This window comes from Lissotriton helveticus, chromosome 11, assembly GCF_964261635.1.
Source record: "Lissotriton helveticus chromosome 11, aLisHel1.1, whole genome shotgun sequence".
Classification (NCBI taxonomy): domain Eukaryota; kingdom Metazoa; phylum Chordata; class Amphibia; order Caudata; family Salamandridae; genus Lissotriton; species Lissotriton helveticus.
The window spans coordinates 1,182,172,951-1,182,185,242 of record NC_136072.1 but is presented as its reverse complement, the minus strand read 5'-3'; the positions used below and the strand labels follow the sequence as shown (position 1 = coordinate 1,182,185,242).

The 12,292-nt window shown below is 43.7% G+C and overlaps 1 protein-coding gene across 1 annotated transcript in view; it reads left to right on the top strand.

Annotated features, from left to right (window-relative positions):
* The window catches only part of ADGRD1 (adhesion G protein-coupled receptor D1), a 1,126,805-nt gene that overhangs the window by 751,907 nt on the left and 362,606 nt on the right, over window positions 1-12,292 (top strand). Inside the window, exon 15 of the mRNA XM_078666340.1 lies at window positions 4,135-4,258. Within this exon, the coding sequence (XP_078522466.1) occupies window positions 4,135-4,258 (124 nt within the window). The remainder of the gene's footprint in view (window positions 1-4,134; window positions 4,259-12,292) is intronic.

The window sequence follows — 12,292 nt, the reverse complement described above, 5'->3', positions numbered from 1 at the left end:
ATGCTGTCTTTGTAAGATAAAAGGTTACGCAAAAAGTTACATTTAGGTTCAATGGGTCCAGTTTTTCCTATGTGAATATTCAAAAAGCCTCTGAATGGCCTGGCTCTACCGGGCATTTTTCAGACATCCCTAATATAAACATTTACCTATAAACTTGTTTAGCTTCTATTTTAGCCACTTTGGTTTGTCTTGAGTAGGCCCTGCTGCAGTGCATACAAGAAGATTATGCAATCGAGGAATTGGATCTGGGTTCTTATCCTATGGTGCGGTTCCATTAGAGATCCCTGAAGGAATCAATATGGGACTGGGCCCGGGGTGTTATCCTACTGTGCGGTTCAATTAGAGATCACTGGAGGAACCCGTACAGGAATGGATCTGGGGTCTTATCTTATGTTTTGGGGCCTTTAAAGATCACAGGAGGAACCTGTATGGGATTAGATCTAGAGTCTTGTACTACAGTGTGGTTCCATTAAGCCTCACTGAAGGAACCAATACAGGACTGGATCTGGAGTCTCATCCTTCGGAGCAGATCCATTTGAAATCACTAGAGGAACCCAAACCGCAATAAGCAAGCGCCTCATAACGAGTCAGCCACAGTGGTATCCCCAGATGGGACACTACTCTGCTTGATTACACCTGATGGTGTCCCTGCACCTGATTTCAGCAGGTGTGGAAACACCAACACACTTTTAGAAGCCAGTAATTCCTAATATCTCAACCCCTCCGCCTGCCTCGCAAGCACAGAAGCTTGTGCTCCTATTCACCACTTGCTTTACACAGGTGGCAAAAGGGCCCACTAAACTTCATGGAGCTGGTAATTCTGTACAGTTTTACGCTTGCTAAAGTTGGAGTTGCACAGGTATCCCTCACTCCATGGGGATTAACTCATAACAAAAGTAAACCTTCAGAATCTGAAGCTGAAATAGTTCAAATAGGCTGCCCTGTTCTCAGTGTTTATTTTTTCTGGATTTCAGTGGTGTTCACTCAATGTTTTCCAAACCTGTTGGAATCAGTGCTTATCGGTGTTTATTCATCTGCCTAACTCCCAAAATATACAAAAACTATGTTTTTTCACAGTTTACAAAACTAGTTTTTTGTAGTGATTGTTATAAAGCCCTATTTAATTTAAAAGAGACTTATTGAAGGGTATTGAGTATCTACCTATTGTCAGGTTGTCCAATGGACTTATGTTAGACTGTTTTAAGCATAGAAAGTCTGTGTATTGCACTCTCACACTGCATTAACCTCTCTCACATCTTACCTCTCCCACTCACTCAGTCAGGACTTTGTCTGGTTTGCAGGACTATTAATGGATAAAAAAAGTAAGAGTGCTATTTTTAAATAGTTTAATAAACACATTTCTAGACATGGTTGGTGACCGTTCACCTACACCTTACTGAATATTATGACATTGTGTGGGTGCCAACCAGCCTACAGGAAAGCACCTTTTGAAACCTTTGTAGTTTTGAATTATATCAGATTAATTTATAGCCATGCATTCTGGCTTAATGATTTAAATGAGCTTTTATTCAACTCTTTACTTGACTACATAAGATGGAGCTGCTCTTGTGTGGGCAGTGATAGCTGCCAAGTGTCCCTATGCCAAATGTCTCAGTTTCAGTGAGCCCTGACCTTTTACCAGACATCGCATTGTATTCTGGGACTTGAAAATTTGCTGTTAACATTGTAGCTTTGGGCTCAGAAACCCCTGCAGTAAAGTGCAGTTGAGTAAAAAGCCAGGATTGGCTGAATTTATCACACACAACAACGGGACAGCTTGCAGCTATGAACTGTGTTGGGATGTGGACAGTGTTGTCATGGTTTCACTCCATCCTAAGTACATGGTGATGGCACTCTTTTTACATTGTATGCTACTACATCTTACATTGAACGGTTAAAGTCTAGAGGGCCTCATTTATGAAAAGTGACGCATCGCTGCGTCAAAACAGCGATGCGTCACTTTTCACTGCACCCTCCTTGCAACACCAATGATGCGTCATATTTACAGTATGACGGATCATTGCGCAAGGAGTTACAGATACATCTTTATTTCTGACGTATCTGTATGGCGCAAAACTGACGCATTGCTGGAGTGTGTCACAAAAATGACGCAACTCCAGCAATGCGTCCTTTCACATGGGGCAAGCCCCATGTGAAAGGGCCTGCACCAGTCTTACGCCTGCTGTGAGGCAGGCGTAAGAAATTGACGCATTTGTGTCCTAGAAGTGGCGCAGTGAAGTCTAATAGATTTCACTGCGTCACTTCTACGACCCTTTCTTGCGTCAATACGCCCCCCCTTGCATACATTATACCTGGCGCAGGTATAATGTGGCGCAGGGGTTTACAAAGTGACGCATCTACCTAGATGCGTCACTTTGTAAATATGGCGCAACAAGGCGCATTTTTTACATCACTGGTGCGTCACGGCCTCATAAATGAGGCCCAGAGTGTTTTACACTTGACCTGCTGTCAATACTGAGTTGATATAAATGTGAGCTGATGTATCAAAGAGTTTTACCCATTCTTTGTCTCTGGGTAAATCTGATAGTACATAATGGCCAGGATTTTTATGAGCCAGCCATTTCACCAAACAGTGAAAAAAAATCACTACCAAAAGATTAGATATGAATGAATTATTCCCAGATTCTCTACAGTGTATAAAATATTTAGAGCAGGCCCGAAACATGTGCCTTTAACATGAGCACAACAAACTGGAAAAAGCTAAAAGGCAAAGAAGTCATATTTTAGTGACATCCTTAAACAAAACACTCAAGCAGAATAACCTTAGACCAGTATTTCTTGCTGCTACCTTGTATGTCAAAGTTACATTGTCGTGGCCCTTTCAAGAAGAAATAAAAATGGCTCATTCTCTCTCACCTTCCTTTCTGTGAATGGCATTTTAGTTTGTGATTATGACGGTGACTATCAGTGTTTATATATTTACACTGATGATGGCTGTTTTTCTTTCATGTGGTTTTATTAGTTATTGTAGGTTTAAACCTAAAACAGGTTAGCCTAATTATACAGAAGATTATGAATTTTGTGGCAAATGCGGGAAACCAATAATTACACAGGAAATGCTGCAGCTTCAAATTTACACAATTCCAGTGGGCCTGTTGTTACTTAAGGATGTATGATGATTTTAGAATTTCTGAAGCAGTTAAAATATTTTTCAAATATCTTATTTTAGTTGGACTTAAGTAGGTTTAATCATGTTATCAGTTTGTAAGTTTTTGGGTAATCCTGCATAAATATGTATTTAGTGAAAAGTAGGGGGTGCTTGTTAAGGTAATTGACACTTTGGCCAGTGCCTGGAGAGATCTTTGCTGAAAATAACTAAGGGCCATATGTATCAAGATACCCATTTGCGATTTCTTAAATAGCGATTTTTAAGAAATCGCTATTTGAGAATCGCAAATGGGTATGTATGTACAAAATTGCATTTTTTTTAGATTCCTTAGAATTCCTTAATTGCGATTAGCAAATTGTGAATCGCAATTAAGGAATACTTTCCCATTCATTTCTATGGGCCAGGAGGCCCATAGGAATGAATGGGAAGTTATTCTTAATTTGCGATTCGCAATTTGCTAATCACAAATTGAGAATAATTTCAAGGGTGTAGGGGTGTCCAAAGGACACACTGTTGCACCGCTGAAATATGCATGGGTGCACATGTGGCGCACATACATGCCCTAAGGGCATGTATGTGCTTCACATGGCACTTTGAAAAATGCAAAAATTTGCATTTTTCAAGGAATTCGCAACTTACCACCAAATAGAAGTTGGTGGTAATTTGCGATTCCTTAAGGGCATTTTGCTAATATTTTTTGCTACATACATTGCATTTAAGGAATCGCAAAATTTGCGATTCCTTAAATGCAATTGCAAAATAAGGAATCGCAAATTTTGCAATTCCTTATTTTGCACCAGTTTTGCTTCATACATTCCATTTAGCAAATTCGCATAAGCAAAGGTCGAAATTCTGCGAATTTCGGCCTTTGCGATTGTGAATTTGCATGATACATATGGCCCAAATTCTCTGAATACTCCTAAGTTTCGTTTCATTTTGCCATGGAAGTTACAATATCTAAAGAGTGGATCATTAATGGTTCCTCTCTTGTTTTCCGCCCCTAGCTCCACGCCTCCCGTCTGGTCCAGTGAAGGCTGTAACCGCACCGAGGGAAACCTCAACTACTCCATCTGCCGTTGCAACCACCTCACGAACTTTGCTATCCTCATGCAGGTGGTACCCCTGCAGGTAAGGACTACTTCCCAAGAGGGCTGCTGGTGATGAGTTTGAGCCTGGCAGTGAGGCAGTGTGACTGAAGTGAAAACCAGACACTCTACTAGTTACCAGTTAATGTGATGTCCTCTGTGTTTGATAAAACACCATCTTTGAATGTCGTATTTTATATCCTAGAGTGAGAGGGCAGAAAAGGCTTTTATATCTATTGCTTTGAAGATTGAATTTGGACAAAGAGACATTGCCATTGCAGCACTCTCTGTAATTCAAAGTTATGCAACATTTCGTCAAAATTAAGCAAAATTGTGCATAATTTTGCAAAATGCAAATCCATCACGCTGTGTTATATTTTAGGGCAAAATGCATCATTGTGTCCGTTTTTGGTACAACAACGCATGTAAACAAGAGAACCGCAAACATCAGCCGCTGCATTCTTTTGTTCCTGTGCTTTCCTGTGATATTTTGTTATCATTGTGTATGGTTACTGGTTGTTTGGGGATTACTATTGGGGTTTGTAAGTAGACTAGGGTTGTAGTTCTCTTGCACTGTATTTCATTGGTTCACGGTCTTCAATGTTCTGAACTGGGGAACGGTTGGGCTGGGGATTCTGTCAACGGAAGTAACAGGAGACGTCAGGACATTTGGCTGCAGTTCAGTCGCAGACTATATTTTATTGACATATACCACATATATACTTTAAGAAATTGGTCTCCCCCTTTATCAATTGTTTTTTTTAAAATTTAATTTGTTCAGATAATCACAAAATTTCTTAGGCAACTCTGAAAATCTAGCATTATCTTTTCTACCAATATTGGCATCTAAACCTACATTGATAGATATACCATCAAAGGTTGAACTGGCTGAAGATTCACCTGCAACATTCAAACAAATTAAAGAACTTGAAGAAAGTTACAGATTATCCTACACCTACAAGAAGAATTAGTGTCATATGTATGTGCTTCTTCAGACAACAAAACGGTTTCCTGAGGAATCCACATATGCAAATTGTCATTATCAATTGGTTGACCAGTAACAAAATTGGCAAAGCCTTCCAACCACGTTGACCAATCACCTCCATCATGTGCACTCATTTTTTTATCTATAATGATTCTGGCTTGGTTCTCTGTCAAATGAACAAGATTTCTCCTACTCCGCTACCATTTGCCAGGCAGCAAAACAGAGCCTTCCTAACCTTCTGTACCATTACAGGTAAAAAAAACTTGCACTCACATTTCATTGTACAATAAGATGTTCTAATCATAACCCAATCTTCAACCTTAGTGTAATAATTCTTACATCTGTTCTTTTCATTAAACTTGTTCTTAGTCATAACCTGCTTAGTACAAATCCTTACTGTCACTCAGGTGCACACCATTTTTCTTCTCTAACCATCCAGGTAAAAGGTTTGTACTAGGTTCTCTTTCTCTAATAACCTAAAAAACACCTGTATTAGTGTGTAGTGAAATACAATAACTCCATATTTCGTTTTCAGAAACATTTTAACATCCCATTTGAACGCTACAGCTGTCTGGATACCTTCTTTAATAAATGTATTAGCTCGTTCCACTAAAGCATTTGATGTTGGACTATATAGAGCTACCTTTAAATGTTTTACACTCAATTAAAAAAAATTACACATACGTATCTGGGAGCGAAGGCAGGGCTAAATGACTCCAGAGTTAACACTTAGCAAGGAGACAAGGCAAGGTAATACCAGGCTACTCAAAGTGTAACTGAGGCCACAAAACAACACAGGAGAAAGACAAGAAAAAGTAAGCTTAAAGCAAGGAAGGGCTGTACTGGTATGTGGAACAATCTGGAAAACAAATTCATTAACACCAATACATACTTGAGCACTGAACAAAAAGTGAGCAGACCCAGGATGACAAAAGTAATCTCTTTCCATGAACAAACTGGAGTTTCAATACAAATGTTGACGGTTGTCCTTAATTCCTGGATGTACCACTGTTCCAACAATCCACACATTTAACACCATCAGATTCATTCCTGGCAACCAATAACATTTTCTGGATCTTTCTTTTGGTTTACTCAGACCTTGTTGTCTCTCATACGCCATGTCAATCAAGTGCTTCCTGAGACTATAATGAGGAACTAATATCAAACCTCTCAACAAAATTCCATTAAGGACCAACAGTTCTTTATTCACCTTCTCAAAACTCCTCACCCTATTATCAGTCAGACGCCAACTACCCTCAACATAAAGTAAACTGAATCAGACTGATGACCTAGATCCTTCCCTGATCCAGCCAACCGTTCTTCGCGAGATATCCATCCTTCTGCGACCAGGCAAACTCTGACATAATCTTCCGTCCACATCTCACCTGTGTTTTTCTCCATGGGAGAATAGCGATCTACAAACCTTGAGAGATAGTCTGCGACTTGTTTGCCTCTCCTGGAATGTAATTTACAGGACAATAATAGTTTAGTAATACAACATTCCTCTGAAAATTCTTGAAGAGACTCCATCAAGACCTTTTCCATTTACCCCTTGCCCGCGGCCGGAATTCCGCTCATGTGCTGGACATTCCGATGGCGGGCGTGGTTATGACGGCCCCCAGCCGTCATCAGCACACGAGCACTGTGTGCCACGACGGCTGGGGGCCGTCATCAGCATGGAAGGGGTTAAAATCTCTTGAAAAGGCTTATGATCTGAGAAGAGCATAAAACACACTCCCACAGTAATTGCTTACATTTCTTAATTCCCAGAACACTACTAAAGTTTGCTTTTGAATCGTGCAATAATTGTGTTTGGCTCCTCTCAGAGCTCAATACTCAAAATCCACAGTGACCATGCTCGTTTAAGAACCGCATCTAAAGCTCCTTTGCTGGCATCTGTGACCAAGAACCATAGCAAGTTCAGCACAATGCTCTGCAGATGTGGCACACAAGTTGAGCTTAACTATCCAAAATCTCTTGCTGACAAGGATCCCTGCAGATAAGTTCAACCTTTTTTGTTATCACTCCTATTACAAGCCCTACTGACAAAATTGGGAATAAATCACAACTAAAATTCGACCATACCTTCGAAAGTTCGAATATCTACCTTTGTCTTGAGACTAGGCAAATTCTGAATCGTTTCACCCAATTGTTTTCAAAGATGAGTGGCATCAGCTGAGACTAAGTGCCCAAAATAATTCAACGCAGAACTTCCACGCTTACATTTCAAGCTTCTAAAGCATATACTACAAAGTACCTCCAAGACTTTCTACCCCTGTGTTCCTCCAATGTGGCATGAAAGAGTAAGATTTCAACCTGGAAGAACTTGACCCCAGGAAACTTTCCAAAGTAATCGCTTACAAGTCTTTGAAACACAGACACTGCAGAGTACAAAGCAAATGGCATGCCATTGAAGCAAAACGTCTTACTGAAAGGGGAACCTGCAACCCTAGAATCCCCTTGTTTAACTGTCACAGGTCTGCTCAAAGTCTAAAGTCACCAGATCTTTTTTGGAGCTTTAATCATAGGGGATAGTCGCTCTTTGGCTTCTACAGATTCAGTAATACCTTACCGATACAAACAGTCTACATCCGTTCCCTCTTAATTACATGTAATAAGTTGAGCTCCTTTTTTTAAATGAATAATTTGTACATAAACGTGCACACATCCGATATTATTCAGGGTACCTGTGAATAAACTTCTTTGCAACTTGTTACACTATTTATTTATGTGAGTAACAATCACCTAGGGGAAGCAGTAGGGCCCAGTGAAATGTTAACTTGTGTTTTAATGTGGCCATTTTAAAACAATGTCACCCACCACAAGGATGTATACCTTCCCTTCAGGCTTATCACCTCAATATTCTAAGGGGACATGCACGTAACCTTGTATTTCAGTAGGTTTGCCACCATAGCTGTAGGGTCTGACATTAGGAACCAAGACGTTCACTCCTGCTTTAAATTTAACTTCATAAGTATGGTTGGAAATTAGATTAAGACAAACCCTCAATCAATCAATCAATCAGGGATTTTAAAGCACGCTACTCACCCGTGAGTGTCTCACGGCGCTGAGGGGGTGAGGGTGGGGCGGTGCAGCTCCAGTTCAGCTGAAGATCCAGCTCTTGAGGCTCTCCCTGAAGGTGTGCAGAGTGGGGGAGCCTCTGATGTTGACTGGGGAGCTCGTTCCAGACCTTGAGGCTCTTCCTGAAGGTGTGCAGAGTAGGGGAGTGTCTGATGTTGACTGGTAGCTCATTCCAGGTCTTTGCTGCGACGTAGGAGAAGTCTCTTCCACTCGCTCTGGTTCTGCGTATGTGTGGGGACTCTACCGGGGCGAGGTCGGCAGAGCAGATGTTTCTTTTGGTTATGTAGAATGGTACTTTTTCGTTGAGGTATTTGTGTCCGATTTTGTGGAGGGATTCGTAGGAGTGGATGAGTAGTTTGAAGGTTACTCTCTTCTCGACACGGAGCCAGTGGAGGTCTTGCAGGTGTTGGGTGATGTGCTCATGTCGTGGGATGCCGAGGACGAGTCTGGCCGCAGTGTTCTGGATGGTCTGGAGTTTGTGTAGCAGGGATTTGTTGATTCCAGCATAGAGGGCATTTACGTAGTCCAGTTTGCTAGTTATGAGTGCGTGGGTGACGGTCTTTCTGGCTTTGGGGGGAATCAACTTGAAGGTCTTGCGGGGGGGTGCAGAGGGTGTTGAAGCAGGTGGAGGTGACGGCATTGATCTGTCCGGTCATGGTGAGGGAGGAGTCGAGTATGATGCAGAGATTCCGGGTGTGGTCCGTGGCAGTAGGGGGTGGGCCTGAGGGCGGAAGGCCACCCTGAGTCCACCCTGAGTCCCGCGAGATTCTCAACGCAGGGAGGTCAGGTTTCTCATTGCGAGTGGTCGCATATGCTTCCGACCGCTCACGATAAGAAAATACTAGTCCACTGAGCAGCACCCCCCGCAAGGAAAAAACATCAACATAAGTGCCCTAGGATGAAAGATTCAAACCCAGGTACCAAATTGACCGAGGTGAGTAAAATTGAATAAATGTATCTCTTGCAAAATGTTTTCATGAGGAGGCTGAGGCGTTCCATCCGGTCAAACACAGCGCTTCACCTTTCACGGATGTGCCTCGTGTCACCTCCAGGCGCTAGAAGACCGAGCCTGCACGCTTGTTGCACACCTGTTGAGACCGGCTTCTCTCGCTCTCCAAGTGCAAAGAGCAATCCTACTGTCAATAAAGTCTTTATTGCAGTGCCAAGAAGCGCATGTGCGATGTCTTTCAGGCACTTTCACAAGTGGAACATCGCAGTGGGCATGAGAGGTCGAAGGCAGCAGGGCACAACATCGAGTGTGGAAGTGGCACAGTGAGTGTGGTGAGCCCATCCCACTCACTTACCGAAGGGGTGTCAGCTTGAAGATGCTGGAGACAAGATTCAGGGGGAGAGGCTCACATCTCCCTGGGCAGAGGAGACACACATGAAAGTGGCAGTTAGTGCCTTGCACCGGCCACCACTGCTGTTGATGTGGGAGCTGCAAATGACACGAAGGGTATGTTGGAGGGTCACCTAAATATGTAGTTGTGAATCTTCCAGAAAAGGAATCACAAGTGGATGAGTTATAGTATTGAATTAACTGTCACATAAAATATTCAGTCATCATCACCCAGCAAGTTCAGAAAATACCACAGCTGAGACCCTTTACCCCAGTTCATTGCAGCACAACCCACAACCGATTCATTAGCGTTCACGAGCAGCTGAGTAACGGGGGCTATCAGGTTTACCTGCCGGCATACCTCTCGACGAATGTCTGACTACAGAGGATCCCACCTCCCCATACCTCTCGACTAATGTGTGAAAACAGAGGATCCCACCTCATTTCCGGCACATGGAGCGGTAACTCCCTAGAGTCAGGGAACCATCATTTCCTTGGTTGTCAAGGTAGGAATTGTATTCTGACAACTCTACACTTCATACTTTTTTAGGGCCTGATTTAGAGTTTGGTGGACCAGGTTACTTCGTTACGTCCGCGTTTTACAAGTCTATTATATCCTATGACCCTGTAATACGGCAGACAGGATATCAGTCATGTTTGCGATGGAGTTACCTGTCTGAGAAACTCTAAATCAGGCTCTTAGTGTTAGTAGTAGAAGATAGGAATCCGCCCCTTTTTCAGCCCTGATGAATGCCCCTGATCGGCATGTATGTGGGCCGAAACATATTGGATAATACGGCTGGTTAGGTCATTGTACCAGTTCACCAGCAATAATTTTTTATGTTTTTAGCTGTTCCTGAGGTATCCTCTATTAAAGGTATTACCCTGAGTTTACCTTAAGGTATGTTTAGTCTGTCTGGATCCCATCTTGTCCAGTAAGTGTTATCAATAACTCCCTCGTAATGAGATTGAGTCCGCCCTGGTAGTACCATCAAACGTATCATCTTACATAGGGTGAGGCCGCCGATGATGATGCATGCCACAAGTAGGGGGTGATACAAAAGGGGGTGGTGATGGACGGAGCATCTGAATCAATCAAACACTCATACCCAGTCAAAAGATCTGGGTTTAATCCATCACCGTTCTTTAGCCCACTCTGCCACCCCAGTTCTGACATGGCTATATGCAAATCAGTCTGACCCTGTGCCTTATGGGAACAGTCCAGCCCGAACTGCCAAGCCATGTCTTCCCTGGACCGGAAACAAGCTTCCGAGGACCGGTTTCTGGCATTCCAGCCGTCTTCAGCCCGGCTTGCTTGAATCCAGTGGCAAAGTGAGCAAGGGACTCACGTCTGAGCATACCCTGCCACACTTATGGCGGCCAAAAGCGGTACAAAAGGGGGTGGTGATGGACGGAGCATCTGAATCAATCAAACACTCTCACCCAGTCAAAAGATCTGGGTTTAATCCATCACCGTTCTTTATCCCACTCTGCCACCCCAGTTCTGACATGGCTATATGCAAATCAGTCTGACCCTGTGCCTCATGGGAACAGTCCAGCCCGAACTGCCAAGCCATGACTTCCCTGGACCGGAAACAAGCTTCCGAGGACCGGTTTCTGGCATTCCAGCCGTCTTCAGCCCGGCTTGCTTGAATCCAGTGGCAAAGTGAGCAAGGGACTCACGTCTGAGCATACCCTGCCACACTTATGGCGGCCAAAAGCAGTACAAAAGGGGGTGGTGATGGACGGAGCATCTGAATCAATCAAACACTCACACCCAGTCAAAAGATCTGGGTTTAATCAATCACCGTTCTTTAGCGCACTCTGCCACCCCAGTTCTGACATGCTATATGCAAATCAGTCTGACCCTGTGCCTCATGAGAACAGTCCAGCCCGAACTGCCAAGCCATGTCTTCCCTGGACCGGAAACAAGCTTCCGAGGACCAGTTTCTGTCATTCCAGCCGTCTTCAGCTCGGCTTGCTTGAATCCAGTGGCAAAGTGAGCAAGGGACTCACGTCTGAGCATACCCTGCCACACTTATGGCGGCCAAAAGCGGTACATAAGGGGGTGGTGATGGACGGAGCATCTGAATCAATCAAACACTCTCACCCAGTCAAAAGATCTGGGTTTAATCCATCACCGTTCTTTATCCCACTCTGCCACCCCAGTTCTGACATGGCTATATGCAAATCAGTCTGACCCTGTGCCTCATGGGAACAGTCCAGCCCGAACTGCCAAGCCATGACTTCCCTGGACCGGAAACAAGCTTCCGAGGACCGGTTTCTGGCATTCCAGCCGTCTTCAGCCCGGCTTGCTTGAATCCAGTGGCAAAGTGAGCAAGGGACTCACGTCTGAGCATACCCTGCCACACTTATGGCGGCCAAAAGCAGTACAAAAGGGGGTGGTGATGGACGGAGCATCTGAATCAATCAAACACTCACACCCAGTCAAAAGATCTGGGTTTAATCAATCACCGTTCTTTAGCGCACTCTGCCACCCCAGTTCTGACATGCTATATGCAAATCAGTCTGACCCTGTGCCTCATGAGAACAGTCCAGCCCGAACTGCCAAGCCATGTCTTCCCTGGACCGGAAACAAGCTTCCGAGGACCAGTTTCTGTCATTCCAGCCGTCTTCAGCTCGGCTTGCTTGAATCCAGTGGCAAAGTGAGC